General features: G+C 46.7%; 1 protein-coding gene across 14 annotated transcripts; it reads left to right on the top strand.

The window, feature by feature from the left end:
• The first annotated feature begins 1,143 nt into the window (after positions 1 to 1,143).
• On the top strand, positions 1,144 to 15,564 carry ZNF418 (zinc finger protein 418). Of its 14 annotated transcripts, none has more exons than XM_065535086.1 (6): positions 1,144 to 1,371; positions 4,392 to 4,518; positions 6,555 to 8,801; positions 9,539 to 9,633; positions 10,947 to 11,064; positions 15,199 to 15,564. In XM_065535086.1, exons 1-3 carry the CDS (start codon positions 1,339 to 1,341, stop codon positions 8,267 to 8,269), a joined length of 1,875 nt encoding a protein of 624 aa, XP_065391158.1. In that variant the 5' UTR covers positions 1,144 to 1,338; the 3' UTR covers positions 8,270 to 8,801; positions 9,539 to 9,633; positions 10,947 to 11,064; positions 15,199 to 15,564. The 14 variants fall into 14 exon arrangements, with proteins under 14 accessions (XP_065391158.1, XP_065391155.1, XP_073881083.1 ...); XM_065535083.1 differs by having other exon boundaries at positions 4,389 to 4,518; XM_074024982.1 differs by lacking the exon at positions 4,392 to 4,518.
• Positions 15,565 to 21,881: the final 6,317 nt, after the last annotated feature.

The following is a 21,881-nucleotide window of genomic DNA, read 5'->3' as shown; positions in this document are numbered from 1 at the left end:
AATTGGACACAATAATTGACTATATAAGCGGGAGAGTTATTTTTCCGTGGGAACGACTGATTCATCTTTGTACTCTTGCTTTAGCCTCTCCTCTATCTTCCTTGGCGTGGTCCTATCTGGATTAGTTCTCTTTTGTTCCTGGCAGACTGAAAAACCAACTCTAATGCCTCAGAGTGAGGCGGGAGAATAGGGAATTAGGGGAACCAAGGATGAAGGCATAAGCGAAAGAACAGCAGGTGCAGCTAGTTCTAGGCAAGATGAGGCAGCACGCAGGCCACATCCTCACTCCTGTGATAACAAGACAGAAGTCTCCACTTCAGCCTGATTGGTTGTGCACCAATCCTTTATAGGCTTGGAAGCCTTTAAAGAGCTCTTGGGGTACTATAAAGTTCTAGCTTATTATTAATGGCAAAAACCGCAATTACTTTTGCAGCAACCTAATAAAACCCTAAAAAACATTGTAATCGGGGTTCTTGAGCCCCTTGGTCGCCCGTTCCCACACCTGCATTCCACTTCTGTGGAGTGTACTTTCACCTCACTAAATCGCTTTCATTGGTTCGTTCTTTCGTTGCTATTTTTGTGCGTTTTGTTCACTTCTTTGTTCAATGCACCAACAACCTGGACAATTCACGGTCAAAATTTTCCATCCAGTAACAAGAGTGCATTCATGTGAATTATAACACAGTAATGTTTATCAGTCTCTGCTTCCAGTGCAGGCATTTTGTGTCTAAACCATTGTATAAAGTGATACACGAATTTGGATTTGTAGCCTTTGGGAGCATTCACAATATTTTTAGCTCCTGGGAGCTTAAATTTCTAAAAATGTGAATTAATATCTTTGCAAACACTTCGGTGGTCAGTTACAAACAGGGATTCCCCAGGAATCTCAATATAGCCTCTAAGGAGGGGCGAGACCATCCTCCGCCCTAAAAGGATGCGCGCTTTAATGAGCCCCCTGAGGTGGAGCTGGGACTTCTCTGTAGAAGCGCCTTTGGGAAGCGGCAGCTTTACTACCTTGGAACCTGGGGAACTACATTACCCAGAAAGCTCTACATTGAATGACAGCGCTACAGAACCAGTAAGGGCTCAGAATAAAGGCGATTCTGGGTGCGCACGTAACGTAGTGGCGGGATCTCAGCGTTCACTGGTAGCGGCCATTTTGGTTAATGTTGGGGGTGTGTGTGCGGTTCGTGAGGTGAGAGGCGCTGGAGCTGTGGGTCCGAACCGCGGTGTCTGAACCCAGAAGTTGGAGAAGAGTCCTTCTCGCTGCACAGAGGCGGATCGTAGGCCCCGTAACGGCACCCGCCTCTCCCGGCCGTGCTTTCCCCACGTACTCGGATGGCGGCGGCCGCACTGAGGCTCCCGGCTCAGGTAATTCTGCCTTCCCTGCTCTCAGGTCACCTCATCCTAACCCGAGTCCTAAAGCAGCGAGGGAGCGGCGACTGTTCACAGGTCTGCAGCCCGGACCCGGCGTCGGGATACTGAGGCGTTCGCGGGAGAGGTCCCTGTTTCTGACATCTATGGGAAGCGGTGGGGAGAGCGACAGGCACAGGGACCGGCGCGGGCAATGGCCTGGAGTTGAACGGACCCGGGAGGATGGAACCGGGGGTCCACAGGCGCCCGTAGGGAACAATATGTGAGGCGAAGCTTCTCTTGGAAGAGCGGGCTGGGGGCTGTGTATTCACTGTGAAGACGCTAGAAGCCATGGAGAGTTTCGAAGAAAGGAGGGATGCGATCCAAGTCCAGGCTTTTAGTGTTTCCCAAAGGCCAAAGGAAGAACAAAGTAGAGGGAATGAGGACCTTGGGGTTCTGGGAGGTTGACTCCTTTGTTGATAGATCACATAGGTGGTAGAGATGATACTTTGCACTGAGACACGCAGGTCAGACAATCACTCCGAGGTCACCTGGCTCCAGCGATAAGAACAGGTTCAAGGAGACCTGAGCTTATCAGATCCCCCTTGTAATGTCTGCCTTCTCCTCAGACACTCCTGGCTGCAGAAGCACTTAAAGAACCCACTGAGGGGGCCAGGTGAGGTGGCTCACACCTGTAATCCCAGCACTTTGGGAGGCCCAGGCGGGCTGATCACCTGAGGGCGGGAGTTCGAGACCAACCTGACCAACATGGAGAAACCCCGTCTCTACCAAAAATACAAAAGTAGCCGGGCGTGGTGGCGCATGTCTGTAATCCCAGCTCCTGGGAGGCAGAGGCAGAATTGCTTGAACTCGGGAGGCAGAGGTTGCGGTGAGCCATTGCACTCCAGCCTGGGCAACAAGACGAAACTCTGGCAAAAAAAAAAAAAAACAAAAAAAAAACCTACAGAGGGAACTGGAGGGTGTTCCATTCCCTCACTGGCCTTATTCTCCATTCACATGTTCTCTAGCTTGTGATATCCTGGAATACGGCCATGGATATCTAAAGCCACACCTGGTTCTGTGGGGGTGTGGAGCCATGCAAGAAGGCTTTCACAGAATGACTTGGGAACTGCATTGCTCTTGGGAACCATGAGAATTCTGTGGTAATATTGAATCCTGTTTGAATTTGCCAAGCATACTGTGAATTCTGTCAGCCACATTGTGGCATAAGGCCAAAAATGAAAGCCCAATGTGATGGGCCACCTTGATGTGTGGTGATACTGCATGACCTCAAATGGCCTGAGCGCAAACCCCCTTCCTACTCTGTTCTATTGGATAATATATCCTGGCCTAACAACCCTTTTCATTAAGGGATCAGGCAGTTTCTGATTATTATACTTTGTTCTGGGTTTCAATTCCATTTCTACTCAGAATTATTTAAGCAAGTCAGTGGAACCCTCTTGAGAAATCAGGGGCTGTCACACCCTCTTCATCCTACAAAGTGTGCATAACACAGTCCCTGGTTTCCCTCTGCTGTCCACAGTGCACCCCCATGTGGCCCTGTCTGCCAGGCTGTGAGTTATTTGATTTTGAAATTGCTGTTAATGGCATCTGTACTCTCAGGTATCAGTTGTTTCCCCAACACTATAACCCTAAGGGATGAATCCCACTCAGAGCAGTAGAAGGAAAAGAAGGGGATTAAAATACTTTAAGTTGTTGACCAGGCTTCAAGGCTTATGCTGTAATCCCAGCACTTTGGGAGGCTGAGGTGAGAGAATTGCTTGATGCCAGGAGTTTGAGATCAGCCTGGGCAAGTTAGCAAGACCCCATCTCTTAAAAGAAAGTGGTTGATGTTGCACATGTTAAGATCCCATCTCCACAGAAGGCTGAGGCCTGGGAAAAAAGGGTTTGAAGTTTCCATGAGCCATGATCACACTACTCCCCTCCAGCTTGGGCGACCAAAGGAGAACCTAACTAAAAGAAACCAAAACTATAATTTGTGTTAAGGCTCAAAAGAGGCTGATGGTTGGGGGATGTCACGTTGGGGTGGCCATGGCATGTGCCTGTGTCTAAAGAATAATGTGTAAGGCTGGGTGTGGTGGCTCATGCCTATAATACCAGCACTTTGGGAGGCCGAGGCGGGTAGATCACCTGAGATCAGGAGGGTAGATCACCTGAGATCAGCTTAGCCAACATGGTGAAACCCTATTTCTACTAAAAATACAAAAATTAGCCAGGTGTGGTGGCAGGTGCCTGTAATCCCAGTTACTTGGGAGGCTGAGGCAGGAGAATCGCTTGAACCCGGGAGGTGGAGGTTGCAGTGAGCTGAGATCCCACCACTGCACTCCAGCTTGGGCAACAAGAGTGAGACTCTGTCTCAGAAAAAAAAGAAGGATGTGTATTTAGAGAGGGAGTATGTCTAATGGACTCAGGCAACTGCATTGGGCTTTATGTGAGCTCGGATATACCAGAGGCATTGGCTGTCAGGAGGGGGTGGACCCTTTTATGTTAAGAGCACAGCATAGCCAGGTGCAGTGGCTCATGCCTGTAATCCCAACACTTTGGGAGGCCGAGGTGGTGGATCATGAGGTCAGGAATTCAAGACCAGCCTGGCCAAGATGGTGAAACCCTGTCTCTACTAAAAATACAAAAATGAGCCAGAAGTGGTGGTGGGTGCCTATAATCCCAGCTACTCGGGAGGCTGAGGCAGAGAATTGCTTGAACCCAGGAGGCAGAGGTTGCAGTGAGCCGAGGTCATGCCACTGCACTCCAGCCTGGGTGACAGAGCAAGACTCCGTCTCAAAAAAAAAAAAAAGTGCAGCATAGATCCCTATTTTCCCCCTACTTCTTAATTGCTGATGGCTATACTGAGTGACCTGTGGGCTCACAAAGAGACAAAGGCACCAGTGGACTAGTCTCTCCTCTGTGCTGAGGATCTTGGGAGGAGGAGGGGCAAGGGGGTGGAGATATGGGAGAGGTGGATTATGGTACCTCAGCATAGGAACTGTTTGTGGTTTCATCTGTTACCATCATAGCAGGGCACTGTGGCATTTGAAGACGTGGCTGTGAACTTTTCCCAGGAAGAATGGAGTCTCCTTAGTGAGGTTCAGAGATGCCTTTACCATGATGTGATGCTGGAGAACTGGGTACTTATATCCTCCCTGGGTAAGTTCCTCACACCCTCCCCTATTTTTTTTTTTTTTGAGACGGAGTCTCACTCTGTCGCCCAGGCTGGAGTGCAGTGGCCAGATCTCAGCTCACTGCAAGCTCCGCCTCCTGGGTTCAGGCCATTCTCTTGCCTCAGCCTCCCGAGTAGCTGGGACTACAGGCGCCCGCCACCTTGCCCGGCTAGTTTTTTGGTTTTTTTTTAGTACAGATGGGGTTTCACCGTGTTAGCCAGGATGGTCTCGATCTCCTGACCTCGTGATCCGCCCGTCTCGGCCTCCCAAAGTGCTGGGATTACAGCTTCCCTATTTCTTCAATAAGTCTCTGCCCTTCCCCTTTTTTCCCATTGGCAAGACTGTTTTCATCATATCGGGACCCTGGGCACAGCTTCCTTCTCTACTTCTCTGGGTAGGTTTTGTGGTTCATAAGTCTGAGGTTTGTGTACTACCTTCTCTCCTTGAGCAGTCCCAATACCTGCTTTGCTGCAGACTCTCAGGGAAGGAGTCAGAGTCAGGTGTCTTGTAATCAATCTAATGCATTTCACCTTGCTTGTCCCCTCGTTGCTGTTTAACTTGGTCCAGATCTGAGACTCCTGTGTGTCCAGGTTCTACTTCCTTCCTTTGGCTGACATTACTTGATGCCTGCCTGTGGCAGGAATTGCCATCACTCATATTGTCACTGCCTACATAGACCAAAGGCAAGACCCTCCTTAGAAATTCTGTTTTAATAATTAGTTTTCTTTCCTGTGTGTTGTCATGTTTAGAGCCACTGTTGCTGAAAACTACCCAGCACATATTGGCAAGAGGAAGAGGATAGGGAATCCAGTGATGTGGCCTTTGTGACCAGCCAGCATTTCAGTTTAATCAGGCGCAAATGGCCTTCCTGGCTTATCAGTATTTGCTGCCACAGAGGCTAGTTGCCCCAGTTCTGCCCTATCTTTGCCTTAGTACTTATGTCATCCAGGTTCCATGTACTTCATCGTCTTGGTGGTGGGATGGAGAGTCCTCAGTGCTCCAGAAGAGGCAACTGAATCCAGACTCAGCGTGATGTGCTGAGAGGGAACCTGTCGCTGAGGAGTGGCACCTGGTGGGAGGGCATGAGTTTGAGATTTTAGGCAAATCATATCAGAAACCTATTCTATTTGACTAATATTTTTGTGGCCAGTAGGCACTCACTATTTCTGTCTTTTCTTCTGCATTCTTGAGAGCCTCGAATTTGTCGGTTGTACACCTTGTCACTTGTACTCTGATATCCATCCCCCAATGATCTTCAAGTCTCTGGACTCCACATCTCAACCATTTATTTTCTCATGTTTCCTTCCGAAGTGCTGTCCAATACTGGCATACACATTGTGTATTAGCAAGTGTATACAAATTGTTAAACTGCTCTGAGCAAGAGCTGTTGTCTTGTAATCATTTTCTTAGGCCTGGACATAGCCTTCTATATAGCATTAACATGTCATCAGATAATTTCCTGCAGACAAGTGGTTTGCAAAGGAAAGAGTTGTACACCAGGCACATTGGCGTACACCTGTAATCCTAGCACTTTAGGAGGCCGATGTGGACGGATTTCTTGAACCCAGGAGTTTGAGACCAGCCTGGGCAACAAGGCGAAACCCCACCTCAACAAAAAGTAGCTGGGCATATTGGCATGTGCCTGTGGTCCCAGCTACTGTGGAGGCTGAGGTGGGAGGATCACCTGAGCCCAGGAGACAGAGATTATCCCACTGCACTCCATGCTGGATCACAGAGTGGGACCCTGTCTCTCAAGAAGCAAAAAAAAAAAAAAAGAATTATAGACCCTGGCTCAGTTCTCTGTGTTCATGTATGCTTATGCCCTTCATATCACGGTGCCTACATTCTTTGACCTTTATAGCCCGTTAATGATAGCCTCATCTTCCACGTGAAGCCAGCATTCATTCTGTTCCTGCAAATATTTCCATGGAGTAATTCCTTGGTTTGTCAGACACGCTTGTGGGTGGGCTGTGCCTTCCCACCAGAGTTAACTTGAACTCATCAGCATTTTCTTGCTTTCAGGTTATTGGTGTGGATCGGAAGATGAGGAGGCACCTTCTAAGCGGAACATTTTGCACTTGGCAGATCATCAGGGGACACATCACAAGCAGAAACTGCACAGGTGTGAGGATTGGGGGAATAAATTGTATGATAGTTCAAACCATCAGCACCAGAATCAGTACCTTGGAGAGAAACCCTATAGAAGCAGTGTTGAAGAAGCATTGTTTGTGAAGAGGTGTAAGTTCCATGTGTCAGAGGAGTCATCTGTCTTCATTCAGAGTGGGAAGGACTTTTTGCTCAGCTCAGGATTACTGCAACAGGAGGCCACTCACACTGGGGAGAAGTCAAACAGCAAACCTGAGTGTGAGTCTCCCTTTCAGGGGGGAAATACTCATTACAGCTCTGGAGAATGCATGAAACATTCTGGCACCAAACACATACTTGTTCAACAGCAGAGACTTCTCCCTAGAGAAGAATGTTATTGCTGCGAATGTGGGAAATCCTTTATTAAATATGATAGCTTCAGTAATCATCAGAGAGTTCATACTGGGAAAAGACCTTATGAATGTGGAGAATGTGGGAAATCTTTTAGTCATAAGGGCAGCCTTGTTCAGCATCAACGAGTTCATACTGGAGAAAGACCTTATGAGTGTGGAGAATGTGGGAAATCTTTTAGTCAAAATGGCACCCTCATTAAACATCAACGAGTTCACACTGGAGAAAGACCTTATGAGTGTGAAGAATGTGGGAAATGTTTTACTCAAAAGGGCAATCTGATTCAACATCAACGAGGTCACACTAGTGAAAGACCTTATGAGTGTGAAGAATGTGGAAAATGTTTTAGTCAAAAGGGCACCCTCACTGAACATCATCGAGTTCACACTAGAGAAAGACCTTATGAGTGTGGAGAATGTGGGAAATCTTTTAGTCGAAAGGGACACCTTAGCAACCATCAGCGAGGTCACACTGGAGAAAGACCTTATGAGTGTGGAGAATGTGGGAAATCTTTTAGTCGAAAGGGCAACCTCATTCAGCATCAGCGAAGCCACACTGGAGAAAGGCCTTACGAGTGTAGAGACTGTAGGAAATTATTTAGGGGCAAGTCCCACCTCATTGAACACCAGAGAGTTCACACTGGAGAAAGGCCATATGAATGTAATGAATGTGGGAAATCATTTCTAGACAGCTCTGGGTTTCGTGTTCATCAGAGAGTTCACACTGGAGAAAAACCGTTTGAGTGCAGTGAATGTGGGAAATCATTTCCTCAAAGCTGTTCCCTTCTTCGACATAGGAGAGTTCATACTGGAGAAAGGCCTTATGAGTGTGGAGAATGTGGAAAGTCATTTCATCAGAGCTCTTCCCTCCTTCGACATCAGAAAATTCACACTGCAGAAAGACCTTATGAGTGCAGAGAATGTGGGAAATTCTTCTCCAGTCTCCTTGAACACAGGAGAGTTCACACTGGAGAAAGGCCTTATGAATGCAGTGAATGTGGAAAAACATTTACTCGAAGATCTGCGCATTTTAAACATCAGAGACTTCATACTCGAGGAAAGCCTTATGAGTGCAGTGAATGTGGGAAATCCTTTGCTGAAACGTTCAGTCTTACTGAACACAGGAGAGTTCACACTGGAGAAAGGCCTTATGGGTGCAGTGAATGTGGAAAATCATTTCATCGAAGCTCTTCTCTCCTTCGACATCAGAGAGTTCACACAGAAAAAAGTCCTTACAAGTGAAAGAAATTTGGGAAATTCTTTAGCTAAATCTCTGTGCATCCTCTTGATCAGAGGGTTCTTACTGGATCGGGACCTTATGAGTGTGACAAACGTGGGATATTCTTTATGCAGAAGTCTTGCTTTATTACATACAGAAGAGCTTCCTCTGCTGAAGTGCCTCTTGAGTGTGACAAATGTGAGAAAGCCTTCCGCCTTCTCTCATTGGATAACAGATTGTTCTCTTAAGGAAAACACTGTACACATACAGGAAATATTATTTCTTGTAAAACATAACACTGGAGGAGATGCCTTATGAGGGAGCCATCTGCCTAAATTGAATGACATACATCCAGCATCTGCATAAACTCAATTATGTTAGAGCTGCATGGCATTTTTCACCCTGTCGTGTTCCCTTGCCAGACTTATGTGACTGCCAGGTATCTGGCAACCATTCTATGTCGGCCACGAGGCAGGTGTTCACCGTGCATCTTTCACTCACCCCATGATGTTCCGGAAGTAAACCTTGGTTGTCTTTCATTGGCCAGAGGAATTGGTGAGTAGTCTTGGCTGTCATTCCTTTCTCATTTATTTCTGATGAGTGAGACCATGGATCTGTCTCAGTACTGGACCAGAGGAGTCTTCTGTCAGCTTGAAAAGATGGACTAACTTTTTCAGGGACCTTATGAGTCTCATGTGATTCTTTAAGTGGAATTTTTCAGCCTCTTAAGTTCCAACCAAAGAACATTCTGCCTCTTATTGCTCTGATTTGTGCAATGACTAAGGCCTTATTGTTTAAGCTTCCTTCAATCTTGAGAGTTGTATTTACTCTTTGGGGTGGTTCAGAAACAACTGGGTTCTGATGTCCTAAAGGGGCAAACAACTTTTGTTGGGATCACTGGACTTGGAGTGCCCCAGAGGGGACAGTATGATGACAGAATATACTGTCTCTTCACTTGTGGCATAGTTTTCATGGCTGCCCAAGGCCTCCAAAGACTCCAGAACTTTGTGGTCCTTATTTGTTGACTAGATACTCCAATAATTTCTGGGTTTATAGATCAACCTGAGAAGGGAACAGTGTTTGTGACATCCTCTGGTGCTTCTGAGATCAACTGAGATTTTTCTCTCTTTTACAAGGGATATTGCATTCTGCTCAGTCCTGCTGAGGGAAATCAGTTCCCTAGATCCTGCAATGCAGCCATGTGCCCTCATATCCAGAGTTTCATAGGGTGGTGTCCCAGGTTATGAGATTGTAACAGGAAATCATAATTTATAGAATTTCTGCATTTATAGGCAGTGGAGGACATGGCAAGAACAGAGTTGGAATGCATGTCATTCAAATGGACATCCACATTGATGCAGTTACTATGTGTGTGTTGGACCTTCAGGTACAGAAATTCTCAGAACCTCCGTAATTATGAATCTTGTGTAGCTGAGGCCATTGTCAAAGGAAATAATATAAAGGATTTGTGGATTCCTGTACCTTTTCTTGGCTGTTCACCTCAGGGCCATGCCTGCACTGGCAGGAGGAAGAGGATAGGGAGAAGGGAGATCTCTTAGTGATGTGGTCTGTGTGACCAACCAGTGTTCCAGTCTAATCAGGTGAAAATGGCCTTCCTGGCTCAATCAGTAATTGCTAGCGCAGAGACTCATTGCCACACTTGGGACATGAGGAGATTTTGTATAGTTGTCAAGCATTTTTGTCAAAAATAATAGAAAATCCATGTTTTTCTTTTTTTTTTTATTTTCTAAGACAAGGTGTTGCTCTGTGACCCTGGCTGGAGTACAGTGGCGAGATCATAGTTCGCTGCAGCCTCGAACTCTTCAAGCAATCCTTTTCCCTCAGCCTCCCAAAGTGTTGGGATTACAGGCCTGAGCCATCACGTCCAGCCCACATTTTTCTTTTGAACCAATTCTTTAAAGCCATAATAAGGAATAAATGACATTCAGTAAACTATACATATTTAAACTGTACCATGTGATAAGTTTAGACTTTCGTAGAAACCCATGAAAGTGGCCAGGCGCAGTGGCTCACGCCTGTAATCCCCATACTTTGGGAGGCCGAGGTGGGTGTATCACAAGGTCAGAAGATTGAGACCATCCTGGCTAACACAGTGAAACCCCGTCTCTACTAAAAATACAAAAAAAATGGCTGGGCATGGTGGCTCACGCCTGTAATCCCAGCACTTTGGGAGGCCAAGGCGGGTGGATCACGAGGTCAGGAGATCGAGACCATCCTGGCTAACAAGGTGAAACCTCATCTCTACTAAAAAATACAAAAAATAGCCGGGTGTGGTGGTGGGTGCTTGTAGTCCCAGCTACTCGGGATTCTGAGGCAGGAGAATGGCATGAACCCGGGAGGCGGAGCTTGCAGTGAGCTGAGATCATGCAACTGCACTCCAGCCTGGGTGACAGAGTGAGACTCCATCTCAAAAAAACAAAAAAACAAAAAAGAAAGAAACCCTTGGAAGTGTAATTTATCCATCGCCTTCATATTTACCTGGAGCCTATTGTTTTTTATTTACTTTTTGGAGTCGGGGTCTCACTCTGTTACCTGACTGGAGTGCAGTGACATCATCATAGCTCACTGTAATCTGAAATTCCTGGGCTCAGGCAGTCCTCCCACCTCAGTCTTCTGAGTAGCTGGAATCATAGGCTTGAGCCACCATGCCTACTTTGTTTTGTTTTGTTTTTGAGACAGACTCTCACTCTGTCGCCCAGCTTGGAGTGAAGTGGCGTGATCTTGGCTCACTGCAACCTCCACCTCCTGGCTTCAAGCGATTCTCCTCCCTCAGCCTCCAGAGTAGCTGGGACTTCAGGTAGGCACAACCATGCCCGGCTAGTGTTTGTATTTTTAGTAGATACGGAGTTTCAACATGTTGTCCAGGCTGGTCTCGAACTCCTGACCTCAAGTGATCCACCTGTCTTGGCCTCCCAAAGTGCGGATTACAGGTGTGAGCCACTGCACCCGGCATTACTGTTACTATTTTTTAAAGCGATGAAGCCTCCTATGTTGTCTCGATCTCCTGACCTCGTGATCCGCCCGTCTCGGCCTCCCAAAGTGCTGGGATTACAGCTTCCCTATTTCTTCAATAAGTCTCTGCCCTTCCCCTTTTTTCCCATTGGCAAGACTGTTTTCATCATATCGGGACCCTGGGCACAGCTTCCTTCTCTACTTCTCTGGGTAGGTTTTGTGGTTCATAAGTCTGAGGTTTGTGTACTACCTTCTCTCCTTGAGCAGTCCCAATACCTGCTTTGCTGCAGACTCTCACGGAAGGAGTCAGAGTCAGGTGTCTTGTAATCAATCTAATGCATTTCACCTTGCTTGTCCCCTCGTTGCTGTTTAACTTGGTCCAGATCTGAGACTCCTGTGTGTCCAGGTTGGGATTACAGGCTTGAGCCACCGCGCCCGGCCGCTAATTTTTTTTTGTATTTTTATTAGAGACAGTATTACCCTGTTGGTCAGGCTGGTCTCGAACTCCTGACCTCAAGTGATCCGCCTGTCTTGCCCTCCCAACGTTCTGGGATTACAGGTGTGAGCCACTGTGCATGGCTTGAGCCTTTTAATAGGATGTTCCTCTCTGCTCTTCAGACAACCATTGATTTAGTATGCTTTAAAACAGATTAGTTTGTGTTTTCTGGAATTTTATATGAATGATATCTTAAACTATTTCCTCTTTTCATTTTTGGGTTCTCTACTGTGTCATTTATTTTGCTATTAGTGATGATATATGACTAATTCATTCCTTTTATATTCCTGAGAAGTATGAAATGGTGTGAAACATCAGTGTGTGCATATTAATCCATCTGTTTATATTTGATTTGCTTCTCACTTTTGTCTATTATAAATAATACTGATACAGACATTTAAATATAATTATTCATATCCATATATTTTACTCCTCTTATGTTAATATCTCCGTGTGCAGTGCCTGAGTCACATGGTAGGTAAAACTTTTTAAGAAATACCAGGCTGGGCGTGGTGGCTTAGCTGGGCGCGGTGGTTTATGCCTATAATCCCAGCACTTTGGGAGGCGGAGGCGGACAGATCACCTGAGGTTGAGAGTTCGAGACCAGCCTGACCAACATGGAGAAACCCCATCTCTACTAAAAATACAAATTAGTTGGGTGCGGTGGCGCATGCCTGTAATCCCAGCTATTTGGGAGGCTGAGACAGTTGAAACTGGGAGGCAGAAGTTGCAGTGGGCTGAGTCACACCGTTGCACTCCAGCCTGGGCAACAACAGTGAAACTCCGTCTCAAAAAAAAAAAAAAAAGGCCGGGCGTGGTGGTTCACGCCTTTAATCCCAGCACTTTGGGATGCCGAGGCAGGCAGATCATGAGGTCAGGAGATCAAGACCATCTTGGCTAACATGGTGAAAACCCATCTCTACTAAATATACAAAAATTTAGCCGGGCGAGGTGGCCGGCGCCTGTGGTCCCAGCTACTCCAAAGGCTGAGGCAGGAGAATGGCATGAACCCGGGAGGCAGAGCTTGCAGTGATCCCAGCTCGTGCCACTGCACTCCAGCCTAGGCTACAGAGCAGGACTTCGTCTCAAAAAAAAAGAAAAGTACCACCAAACTGGGCCGGGCATGGTGGCTCATGCCTGTAATCCCAGCACTTTGGGAGGCTGAGGCGGGTGGATTACCTGAGGTCAGGAGTTCGAGACCAGCCTGGCCAACATGGTGAAACCCCATCTCTACTAAAAATAAAAAATTAGCCGAGTATGGTGGCACGCATCTGTAGTCCCAAGTACTCAGGAAGCTGAGGCAAGAGAATTTCTTAAACCCAGGAGACGGAGGTTGCAGTGAGCTGAGATCGTATCACTGCACTCCAGCCTGGGCAACAAGAGCGAAACTCTGAAAAAATAAAAAAAAAATACCAAACTGACCTAAATTAAAATGATTACTTCCTTTTGTATTCCTACCACCAGTGTCTGAGAATTCTTACAGAGAGAGTATGGTTAGCCTTTTAAATTTTCATTTTTTAGGCCAGGCACGGTGGCTTACGCCTGTAATCCCAGCACTTTGGGAGGCCAAGGGGGGTGAATCATGAGGTCAGGAGATCGAGACCATCCTCATGGTGGAACCCCGTCTCTACTAAAAATACAAAAAAAAAAAAAAAATGGCCGGGCGTGGTGGCTGGCGCCTGTAGTCCCCAGCTACTCTGAAGGCTGAGGCAGGAGAATGGCGTGAACCCAGGAGGCGGAGCTTGCAGTGAGCCAGTATTGCACCACTGCACTCGATCCCGGGCGACAGAGTGAGACTCCGTCTCAAAAAAAAAAAAAAAAATTCATTTTTTAAATACATGGGTATTTCTTTTTAGGTAAAGTGTCTCTTCATGTCTGTTGCTTCACAAAAATGAACTTTGTGAAAAAAATTCACAAAAGTGAATTTTGTTTATTTTCCATTACATTAAGAAATAAGAAAATAGGCCAGGCGCGGTGGCTCATGCTTGTAATCCCAGCACTTTGGGAGGGCAAGGCGACAGATCACCTGAGGTCAGGAGTTTGAAACCAGCCTGACCAACATGGAGAAACCCCGTCTCTACTAAAAATACAAAATTAGCTGGGCGGGGTGGCGCATGCTTGTAATCCCAGCTACTGGGGAGACTGAGGCAGGAGAATCGCTTGAACCTGGGAGGCAGGGTTGCGGTGAGCCAAGATTGTGCCATTGCACTCTAACCTGGGCAACAAGAGCGAAACTCAAGAGAAAAAAAATGGTGGAGTGTGCTGGTGTGCTCCTGTAGTCCTAGTTACTCAGGAGGCTGCAGTTGGAAGATCACGTGAACCTGGGAAATCAAGGCTGCTCTAAGCTATGATCACACCACTGTACTCCAGCCTGGGTGACAGAACAAGACCTTGTCTGAAAAAAATAAAAAATTATGCTGGGCGCGGTGGCTCATGCCTGTAATCCCAGCACTTTGGGAGGCCAAGGCAGGCAGATCACCTGAGGTCAGGAATTCAAGACTAGCCTGGCCAACGTGGAACCTCTCTCTACTAAAAATACAAAAATTAGCAGGACATGGTTGTGGGCACCTGTAATCCCAGCTACTTGGGAGGCTGAGGCGGGAGAATCGCTTGAACCCAGGAGGTAGAAGTTGCAGTGAGCCAGGATCATCCCATTGCACTCCGTCTCAAAAAAAAAAAAAAAAAAAAATATATATATATATATATATTTTTTTTTTTGTATCCTTTGGCATAAATGGATTAAGTAAGTCTGTCACTAAAAAGAAAAATACTCCCGTCTGCAATGAATTAGAAGGTTGCTTATGGTTCTTTTTTTTTTTGAGACGGAGTCTTCATCTGTCTGCCCAGGCTGAAGTGTCACGATCTCAGCTCACTGCAGCCTCCGCCTCCAGGGTTCAAGTGATTCTCTTGCCTCAGTCTCCCAAGTAGCTGGGATTACAGGCATGCACCACTATGCCTGGCTAATTTTTGTACTTTTAGTAGAGACGGGGTTTTACCATGTTGTTCAAGCTGGTCTTGAACTCCTGACCTTGTGATCCACCCACCTCAGCCTCCCAAAGTGCTGGAATTTCAGGCATGAGCCATGGTGCCTGGCTTTTTTTTTTTTTTTTTTTTTTTTGACCGTCTCACTGTGTTGCCCAGGCTGGGTACAGTGTGACACAATCACAATTCACTTCTGCCTTGACCTGCTGGACTCAAGCTGTCCTCCCACCTCTTGCCTCCCAACTTGCTAGGATAGGCATGTGCCACCACGCTCAGCTAATTTTAAAATTTTTTCTGTAGAGATTAGGTCTCACCATGTTGCCCAGGCTGCTCTCAAAATTCCTGGGCTCAAGGGATTTTCCCACCTTGGCCTCCCAAAATGCTAAGATTACAGGTTGAGCCACCGTCTGGCATGCTTTTGGTTTTTATCTTGAAATTTAACAAAGTGCTGTCCCATGTATTTAAGTATCAAACTATAACTGGATTTTCTTTCTTTTCAAGGATCTCAAGGGCATTTCCCTTTGCCCACCTCACCTTTTCATATTTGGCAAACTATATGCATTTGCCTCCAGCCCAAGATTATAGATATGAACTGATTATGATCTGCATGTTCTGTCATTGGATTCAAGCATATTCTTACAGAAGAGCCACCTTGGAAGTCGTGGGTAAATATGTGTTGGATTGGTAACTCCCTCTTGGAGAATTTCTTGTGAGTTACACAGCAATAGAGGAACTCATTTAACTGGAGATACAATCTGAATTTGTAAAGTGTGGCCCATTTTCTAACATTTTTATTTTACATACCCTCCCATGTCTTCTGGGTTGATGAAACTAACAGAGATTAATAAAAACTCATCATGTCATGTACAGGGACTCATGCCTTTAATTCCAGCATTTTGGGAGACTAAGACAAGAACATCCTTGAGGCCAGGAGTTCGAGACTGTATAACAGATACATCTGACAGTAATAAGCACACCTTAAGAATGACCCTGTGGTCTAAGAAGAGTGTTGGTTCAACGTTCCAAACGAAGGAATCTGGGAGTGGCCAACCCAGAGGTTTCTGAACCCCTGGCCTGTTCCTTGCAATGAGGCCCTTTGTTTTGAGCTGGGTGGAGGGTGATAAGTGAAAATACTGTATGAACTGCATGCTTCTTACAAATGATAGTGGTTTTCTTGTCCAGCCTGCTGCTCCTGGACTGCCCTGTATCTAAGTCCTCAATAAACCCTGTGTCTCGTTTTCTTTTTTCTTTTTTTTTTTTTTTTTGAGATGGAGTTTCGCTCTTGCTGCCCAGGCTGGAGTGCAATGGCATGATCTCGGCTCACCACAGCCTCCACCTCCCGGTGCAAGCGATTCTCCTGCCTCAGCCTCCCAAGAAGCTGGGATTACAGGCATGTGCCTCTACACCCGGCTAATTTGTATTTTTAGTAGAGGTGGGGTTTCTCCATTTTGGTCAGAGTGGTCTTGAACTCCCAACCTCAGGTGATCCATGTGCCTCAGCCTCCCAAAGTGCTGGGATTACAGGCATGAGCCACCATGCCTGGCCCTATGTTTCAGTTCTAGCTCTGGCTCTCATTCACTTCTTGTACATGGTGCCATCCTTATTGGAGTCAATAGGGTAGGGATCAAGCATGATAGAGACCAGCTGGGCAACACAGCACCTGTCTCTATCAAAACAGCTGGGCATGGTGGCACATGCTGTGTGGTCCTAGCTGTGTGGGAGACTGTGGCAGGAGGATCATTTGAGCCCAGGGATTTGAGGTTACAGCGGGCTATGATTGCTTCACTGCACTCTAGCCTAGGCAGCAGAGCAAGACCCTGTCTCTCACCTGGTGAAATTAGCAGAAGCTTTTCATATTACTTTGCTGAAGGCTCTTAAATTGGTTTTGCTTAACCTATAAACAACTCCCTTCAGAAAGCAAGTATTCCCTTGTGAGAAAATTACCTATCATCCCATGAGGTTGGATGGAGGATTGTATGAACCAACTAAATTCATGACCAGGCATGGTGACTCACGCCTGTAATCTCAGCACTTTGGTAGGCCGAGGTGGGTGGATTGCCTGAGGTCAGGAGTTCCATACCAGCCTTGCCAACATGGTGAAACCTCATCTCTTCTAAAAATCCAAAAAGTAGCTGGGCGTGGTGGCAGGCACCTGTAATCCCAGCTACTCTGGAGGCTGAGGCAGGAGAATCTCTTTGTTTTGTTTTGTTTTGTTTTGAGACATAGTCTGTCACCCAGGCTGGAATGCAGTGCAACCTTCACTCACTGCAACCTCTGACTCCCGGGTTCAAGTGATTCTCTTGCCTCAACCTCCCAAGTAGCTGAGATTACAGGCATGCGCCACCATGCCCGGCTAATTTTTGTATTTTTAGTAGAGACAGGGTTTCACCATGTTGGCCAGGCTGGTCTTGAACCTCTGACCTCAGGTGAGCCACTTGCCTCAACCTCCAAAAGTGCTGGAATTACAGGCATGAGCCACCGCACCTGGCAGGAGAATCACTTGAACCCGGGAGGTGGAGGTTGCAGTAAGCTGAGATCGCGCCACTGCACTCCAACGTGGGCGACAGAGACTGTCTCAAAAAAAAAAAAGGAAGAAGAAGAACCTCATTTTGAAGCCAAAACAATCAGACTGACCATTCCAGTTATGTGCTGAACATAATTTCATCTCTTGGACGTGGGTGCTAACATTTCTCTGAGGTCCTAAGTTTTTTCACCATCTACTGATGCTTCCATAGACCCACTTCTGTCAAAACTGTTTGATAATTACCTAGTCAGTGTTTTCTTGTTTTTTTTTTTTTTGAGACGGAGTCTTGCTCTGTCACCCAGGCCGGAGTGCAGTGGCCGGATCTCAGCTCACTGCAAGCTCTGCCTCCGGGGTTCACGCCATTCTCCTGCCTCAGCCTGTTTTATTGTTTTTTGCTTTTTGTATTTTTTTTGGCGGTAGGGGAGACGGAGTCTCGCTCTGTTGCCCAGGCTTTAGTGCAGTGGCGCAATCTAAGCTCACTACAACCTCTGCCTCCCGGGTTCAAGCAGTTCTTTTGTCTCAGCCTCCCAAGTAGCTGGGACGACAGGCACGTGCCACTATGCCTGGCTAATTTTTTTTTTTTTTTTTTTTTTTGAGACGCCCAGGCTGGAGTGCAGTGGCGCCATCTCTGCTCACTGCAAGCTCCTCCTCCTGGGTATACGTGTTTCTCCTGCCTCAGCCTCCCAAGTATCTGGGACTACAGGCACCCGTCACCATGCCTGGCTAATTTTTTTGTATTTTTAGTAGAGACAGGTTTCACCATGTTAGCCAGGATGGTCTCAATCTCCTGATCTCGTGATCTGCCCACTTCAGCCTCCCAAAGTGCTGGGATTACAGGCGTGAGCCACTGCGCCCGGCCTAATTTTTGTATTTTTAGTAGAGACGGGGTGTCACCATATTGGCCAGGCTGGTCTTGAACTCCTGACCTGGTGATCCGCCTACCTTGGCCTCCCAAAGTGCTGGGATTACAGGCGTGAGCCACTTTGCCCAGTCTACCTGGTCAGTATTAATAGGCTTTTGTATCTTGCAATTTACAACTCTTCCTTTCATGTAATACTAATTTTTCATGCAGAACACTCCCTACTCTCAAGATAAATCAGTGATAATCACTTCCCATCAATGACATGAACACATGGCTTTAACAAACGCCCAGTATGACCAGATGGAGAGCACCACCTTTAAGGACTGTTTGAAATTCTTGTTCCTTGGTGCCATAAAGAAATAGCACTTGAACATTAACTTCCTCAGCAAGGCCATTTTTAGTTTCTGCAGAAACGGTACACTCGCTGGCAGTTTTGCTATGAGAGTACACTGAACAAAGAAGACAGGATCATTTATAACCTGATGCGTCCACCTTATTGCTATGTCTGGTTTCCATTGACTAAATACAAATTCGCATTCTGTATTTGTCCTGATTGGCTAGCAATGTAGAACTTTTTAAAAAGAGGCAAAGGCAGAGGAAAATGAAGGAGGAATTAACTTGTGGAATGCTAAGAAAGGCAAAAACACTTTCAAATAAGGAAGAGGAACAGGATATGACTTAATGCTTCCTTGGACCAGTGTAACCATGTCAGGGCAAATACTTAGGCTAAATTGTGGGAGCTAAGAACATAAAGTACATAGATTTTTTTTTATCACAGCTAGCAGATACCTAAGAATGTTAAAACAGGTCTTTGAATAAATTTTGCTTCTAAAAGAAGTTACCATTTATTCCTAATTAGATGGGGAGGAAAGTCTTTGAAGAGGAACCTCTACTTTACTTTTTACAGACTGTAGCCATCACCACTACCAAGATACCATTTCTTTTATTGTTTTTTGTTTGTTTGAGAGAGAGAGTTTCGCTCTGTCGCCAGGCTGCAGTGCAGTGGCATGATCTCGGCTCACAGCAACCTCTGCCTCCCAGGTTCAAGTGGCCAGGCTGGTCTTGAACCTCTGACCTCAGGTGAGCCACTTGCCTCAACCTCCAAAAGTGCTGGAATTACAGGCATGAGCCACCGTACCTGGCAGGAGAATCACTTGAACCCGGGAGGTGGAGGTTGCAGTAAGCTGAGATCGCGCCACTGCACTCCAACGTGGGCGACAGAGACTGTCTCAAAAAAAAAAAAAAGGAAGAAGAAGAACCTCATTTTGAAGCCAAAACCATCAGACTGACCATTCCAATTATGTCTCTGCCTCCTGAGTAGCTGGGACTACAGGCGCATGCAACCACACCTGGCTAATTTTTTTTTTTTGTATTTTTAGTAGAGACGGGGTTTCACCGTGTTAGCCAGGATGGTCTTGATCTCCTGACTTGGTGATCCACCTGCCTCGGCCTCCCAAAGTGCGGGAATTACAGGCGTGAGCCACCGTGCCCAGTGTTATTGTTCTTTATAAGACTAACGTCATGTGGTGGCTCACGCCCGTAATCCCAACACTTTGGGAGGCCGAGGTGGGCGAATCACAAGGTCAGGAGATCGAGACCATCCTGGCTAACACAGTGAAACCCCGTCTCTACTGAAAATACAAAACATTAGCCGGGCGTGGTAGTGAGCACATATAGCCTCAGCTACTCGGGAGGCTGAGGCAGGAGAATGGCGTGAACCCGGGAGGCGGAGGTTGCAGTGAGCCGAGATTGCGCCACTTCACTCCAGCCTGGGTGACAGAGCGAGACTCCCTTTCAAAAAAAAAAAAAAAAAGACTGATGTCAAATTACTAAAAGTAGTTGAATATAAGAATGTCAGGTAAAGGATACTAAGTGGGAAAAGGTGTTGTTCAATTAATTGCTACAATGATTTGTGAACTCCCCAAATTTGAGGCAGGTCTCAGTCAATTTTAAAAGTTTATTTTGTTGGCCAGGCGCTGTGGCTCACGCCTGTAATCCCAGCACTTTGGATTGGAGGGCAAGGCAGGCGGATCAAGAAGTCAGGAGATCGAGACCATCCTGGCCAACAAGGTGAAACCCCATCTCTACTAAAAGTACAAGAATTAGCTGGGCATGGTGCCACGTGCCTGTACTCCCAGCTACACGGGAGGCTAAGGCAGGAGAATCACTTGAACCCTGGAGGCAAAGGTTGCAGTGAGCCGAGATCACGCCACTGCACTCCTACCTGGCCAAAGAGCGAGACTGCGTCTCAAACAAAAAAGTTGGCTGGGTGCGGTGGCTCACGCCTGTAATCCCAGTACTTTGGGAGGCCGAGGCGGAGGGGATCACAAGGTCAGGAGTTTCAGACCAGCCTGACCAACATAGTGAAACCCCATCTCTACTAAAAATACAAAAACTAGCCGGGCGTGGTGGTGCGCACCTGTAATCCCAGCTACTCAGGAGGCTGAGGCAGGAGAATTTCTTGAATCCAAAAGGCAGAGGTTGCAGTGAGCCGATATTGCACCACTGCACTCCGGCCTGAGCGACAGAGCAAGACTGTCTCAAGAAAAAAAAAAAAAGTTTATTTTGCCAAGGTTGAGGACGCATGCCCATGACACAGCCTCAGGAAGTCCTGACGACATGTGCCCAAGGTGGTTGGGGTACAGGTTGGTTTTATACCTTTTAGGGAGACATGAGACATCAGTGAATATATGTAAGAAGTACATTGGTTCTGACCAGAAAGGTGGGGACAATTCGAAGCAGGGAGGGGACTTCCAGGTCACAGGTAGACAGGTAGAGACACAAACAGTTGCATTCTTTTTAGTTTCTGATAAGCATTTCCAAAGGAAGCAGTCAGGATATGCATCTATCTCAGTGAGGAGAGGGATGGCTTTGAATAGAATGGAAGGCAAGGTTGCCCTGAGCAGTTCCCAGCTTGACTTTTCCGTTAGTAATTCTGAGGCCACAAGATTTTCCTTTCACAGATTCTATGAGCAGGAGATTTGTTTTCTGTAGGAATCACAGAGATTCAACTTTGCACTCCTGCTTTAGGGGAGCACATCTCTCCCTTCCGTGATTTGCCTTAGGGACTCTAATGCTTCTGAGGGCCTTCAGAAACGTTATAACACAATAACTTTTATCAGCCTCTGCTTCCAGTTCAGGTATTTTGCGACTGAACGACTGTTTCAAATGGTATGGTAATTTGGATTTTTAGCCTTTGGGAGAATCCTAAATAATAGTTTTAGCTTGAGCTCCCCAAAATCTGAAATAGTTTTTTTTTCCCAAATTCTTGAGTGATTAGTTACAGACACTAGTCTCCAGGAATCTGAATACAGCTTCTAAGGCTAGCTGAGACCAGTCCACTGCCGTAGAAAGGCGTCTTTTTTTTTTTTTTGAGACAGAGTCTCCCTCTGTCACCCAGACTGGAGTGCAGTGAAGTGATCTCAGCTCACTGCAAGCTCCGCCTGCCAGGTTCATGCCATTCTCCTTCAGCCTCAGCCTGCAGAGTAGCTGTGACTAGGTGCCCGCCACCACGTCCAGCTAACTTTTTTTTTTGTATTTTTAATAGAGACGGGGTTTCACCATGTTAGAAAGGATGGTCTCGATCTCCTGACCTCGTGATCCGCCCACCTCTACGTCCCAAAGTGCTGGGGTTACAGGCGTGAGCCACTGCGCCCTGCCAGAAGGGTGCGCTTTTTTTTTTTTTTTTTTTTGAGACAGAGTCTCGCTCTGTCGCCCAAGCTGGAGTGCAGTGGCCGGATCTCAGCTCACTGCACGCTCCACCTCCCGGGTTCACTCCATTCTCCTGCCTCAGCCTCC

The sequence above is a fragment of the Macaca fascicularis genome, chromosome 19 (assembly GCF_037993035.2).
Source record: "Macaca fascicularis isolate 582-1 chromosome 19, T2T-MFA8v1.1".
Classification (NCBI taxonomy): domain Eukaryota; kingdom Metazoa; phylum Chordata; class Mammalia; order Primates; family Cercopithecidae; genus Macaca; species Macaca fascicularis.
Note: the sequence above shows the minus strand (reverse complement) of the source record. Positions and strands in the feature narration are given on the sequence as shown.

Coding starts and splice junctions, on each gene's coding strand:
- ZNF418 (XM_045381267.2), top strand. CDS start 1,339: ATGGCGGCGGCCGCACTGAGGCTCCCGGCTCAG. Junction 1,372..4,388: donor CACTGAGGCTCCCGGCTCAG/GTAATTCTGCCT, acceptor TTACCATCATAG/CAGGGCACTGTGGCATTTGA. Junction 4,519..6,554: donor GGTACTTATATCCTCCCTGG/GTAAGTTCCTCA, acceptor TCTTGCTTTCAG/GTTATTGGTGTGGATCGGAA.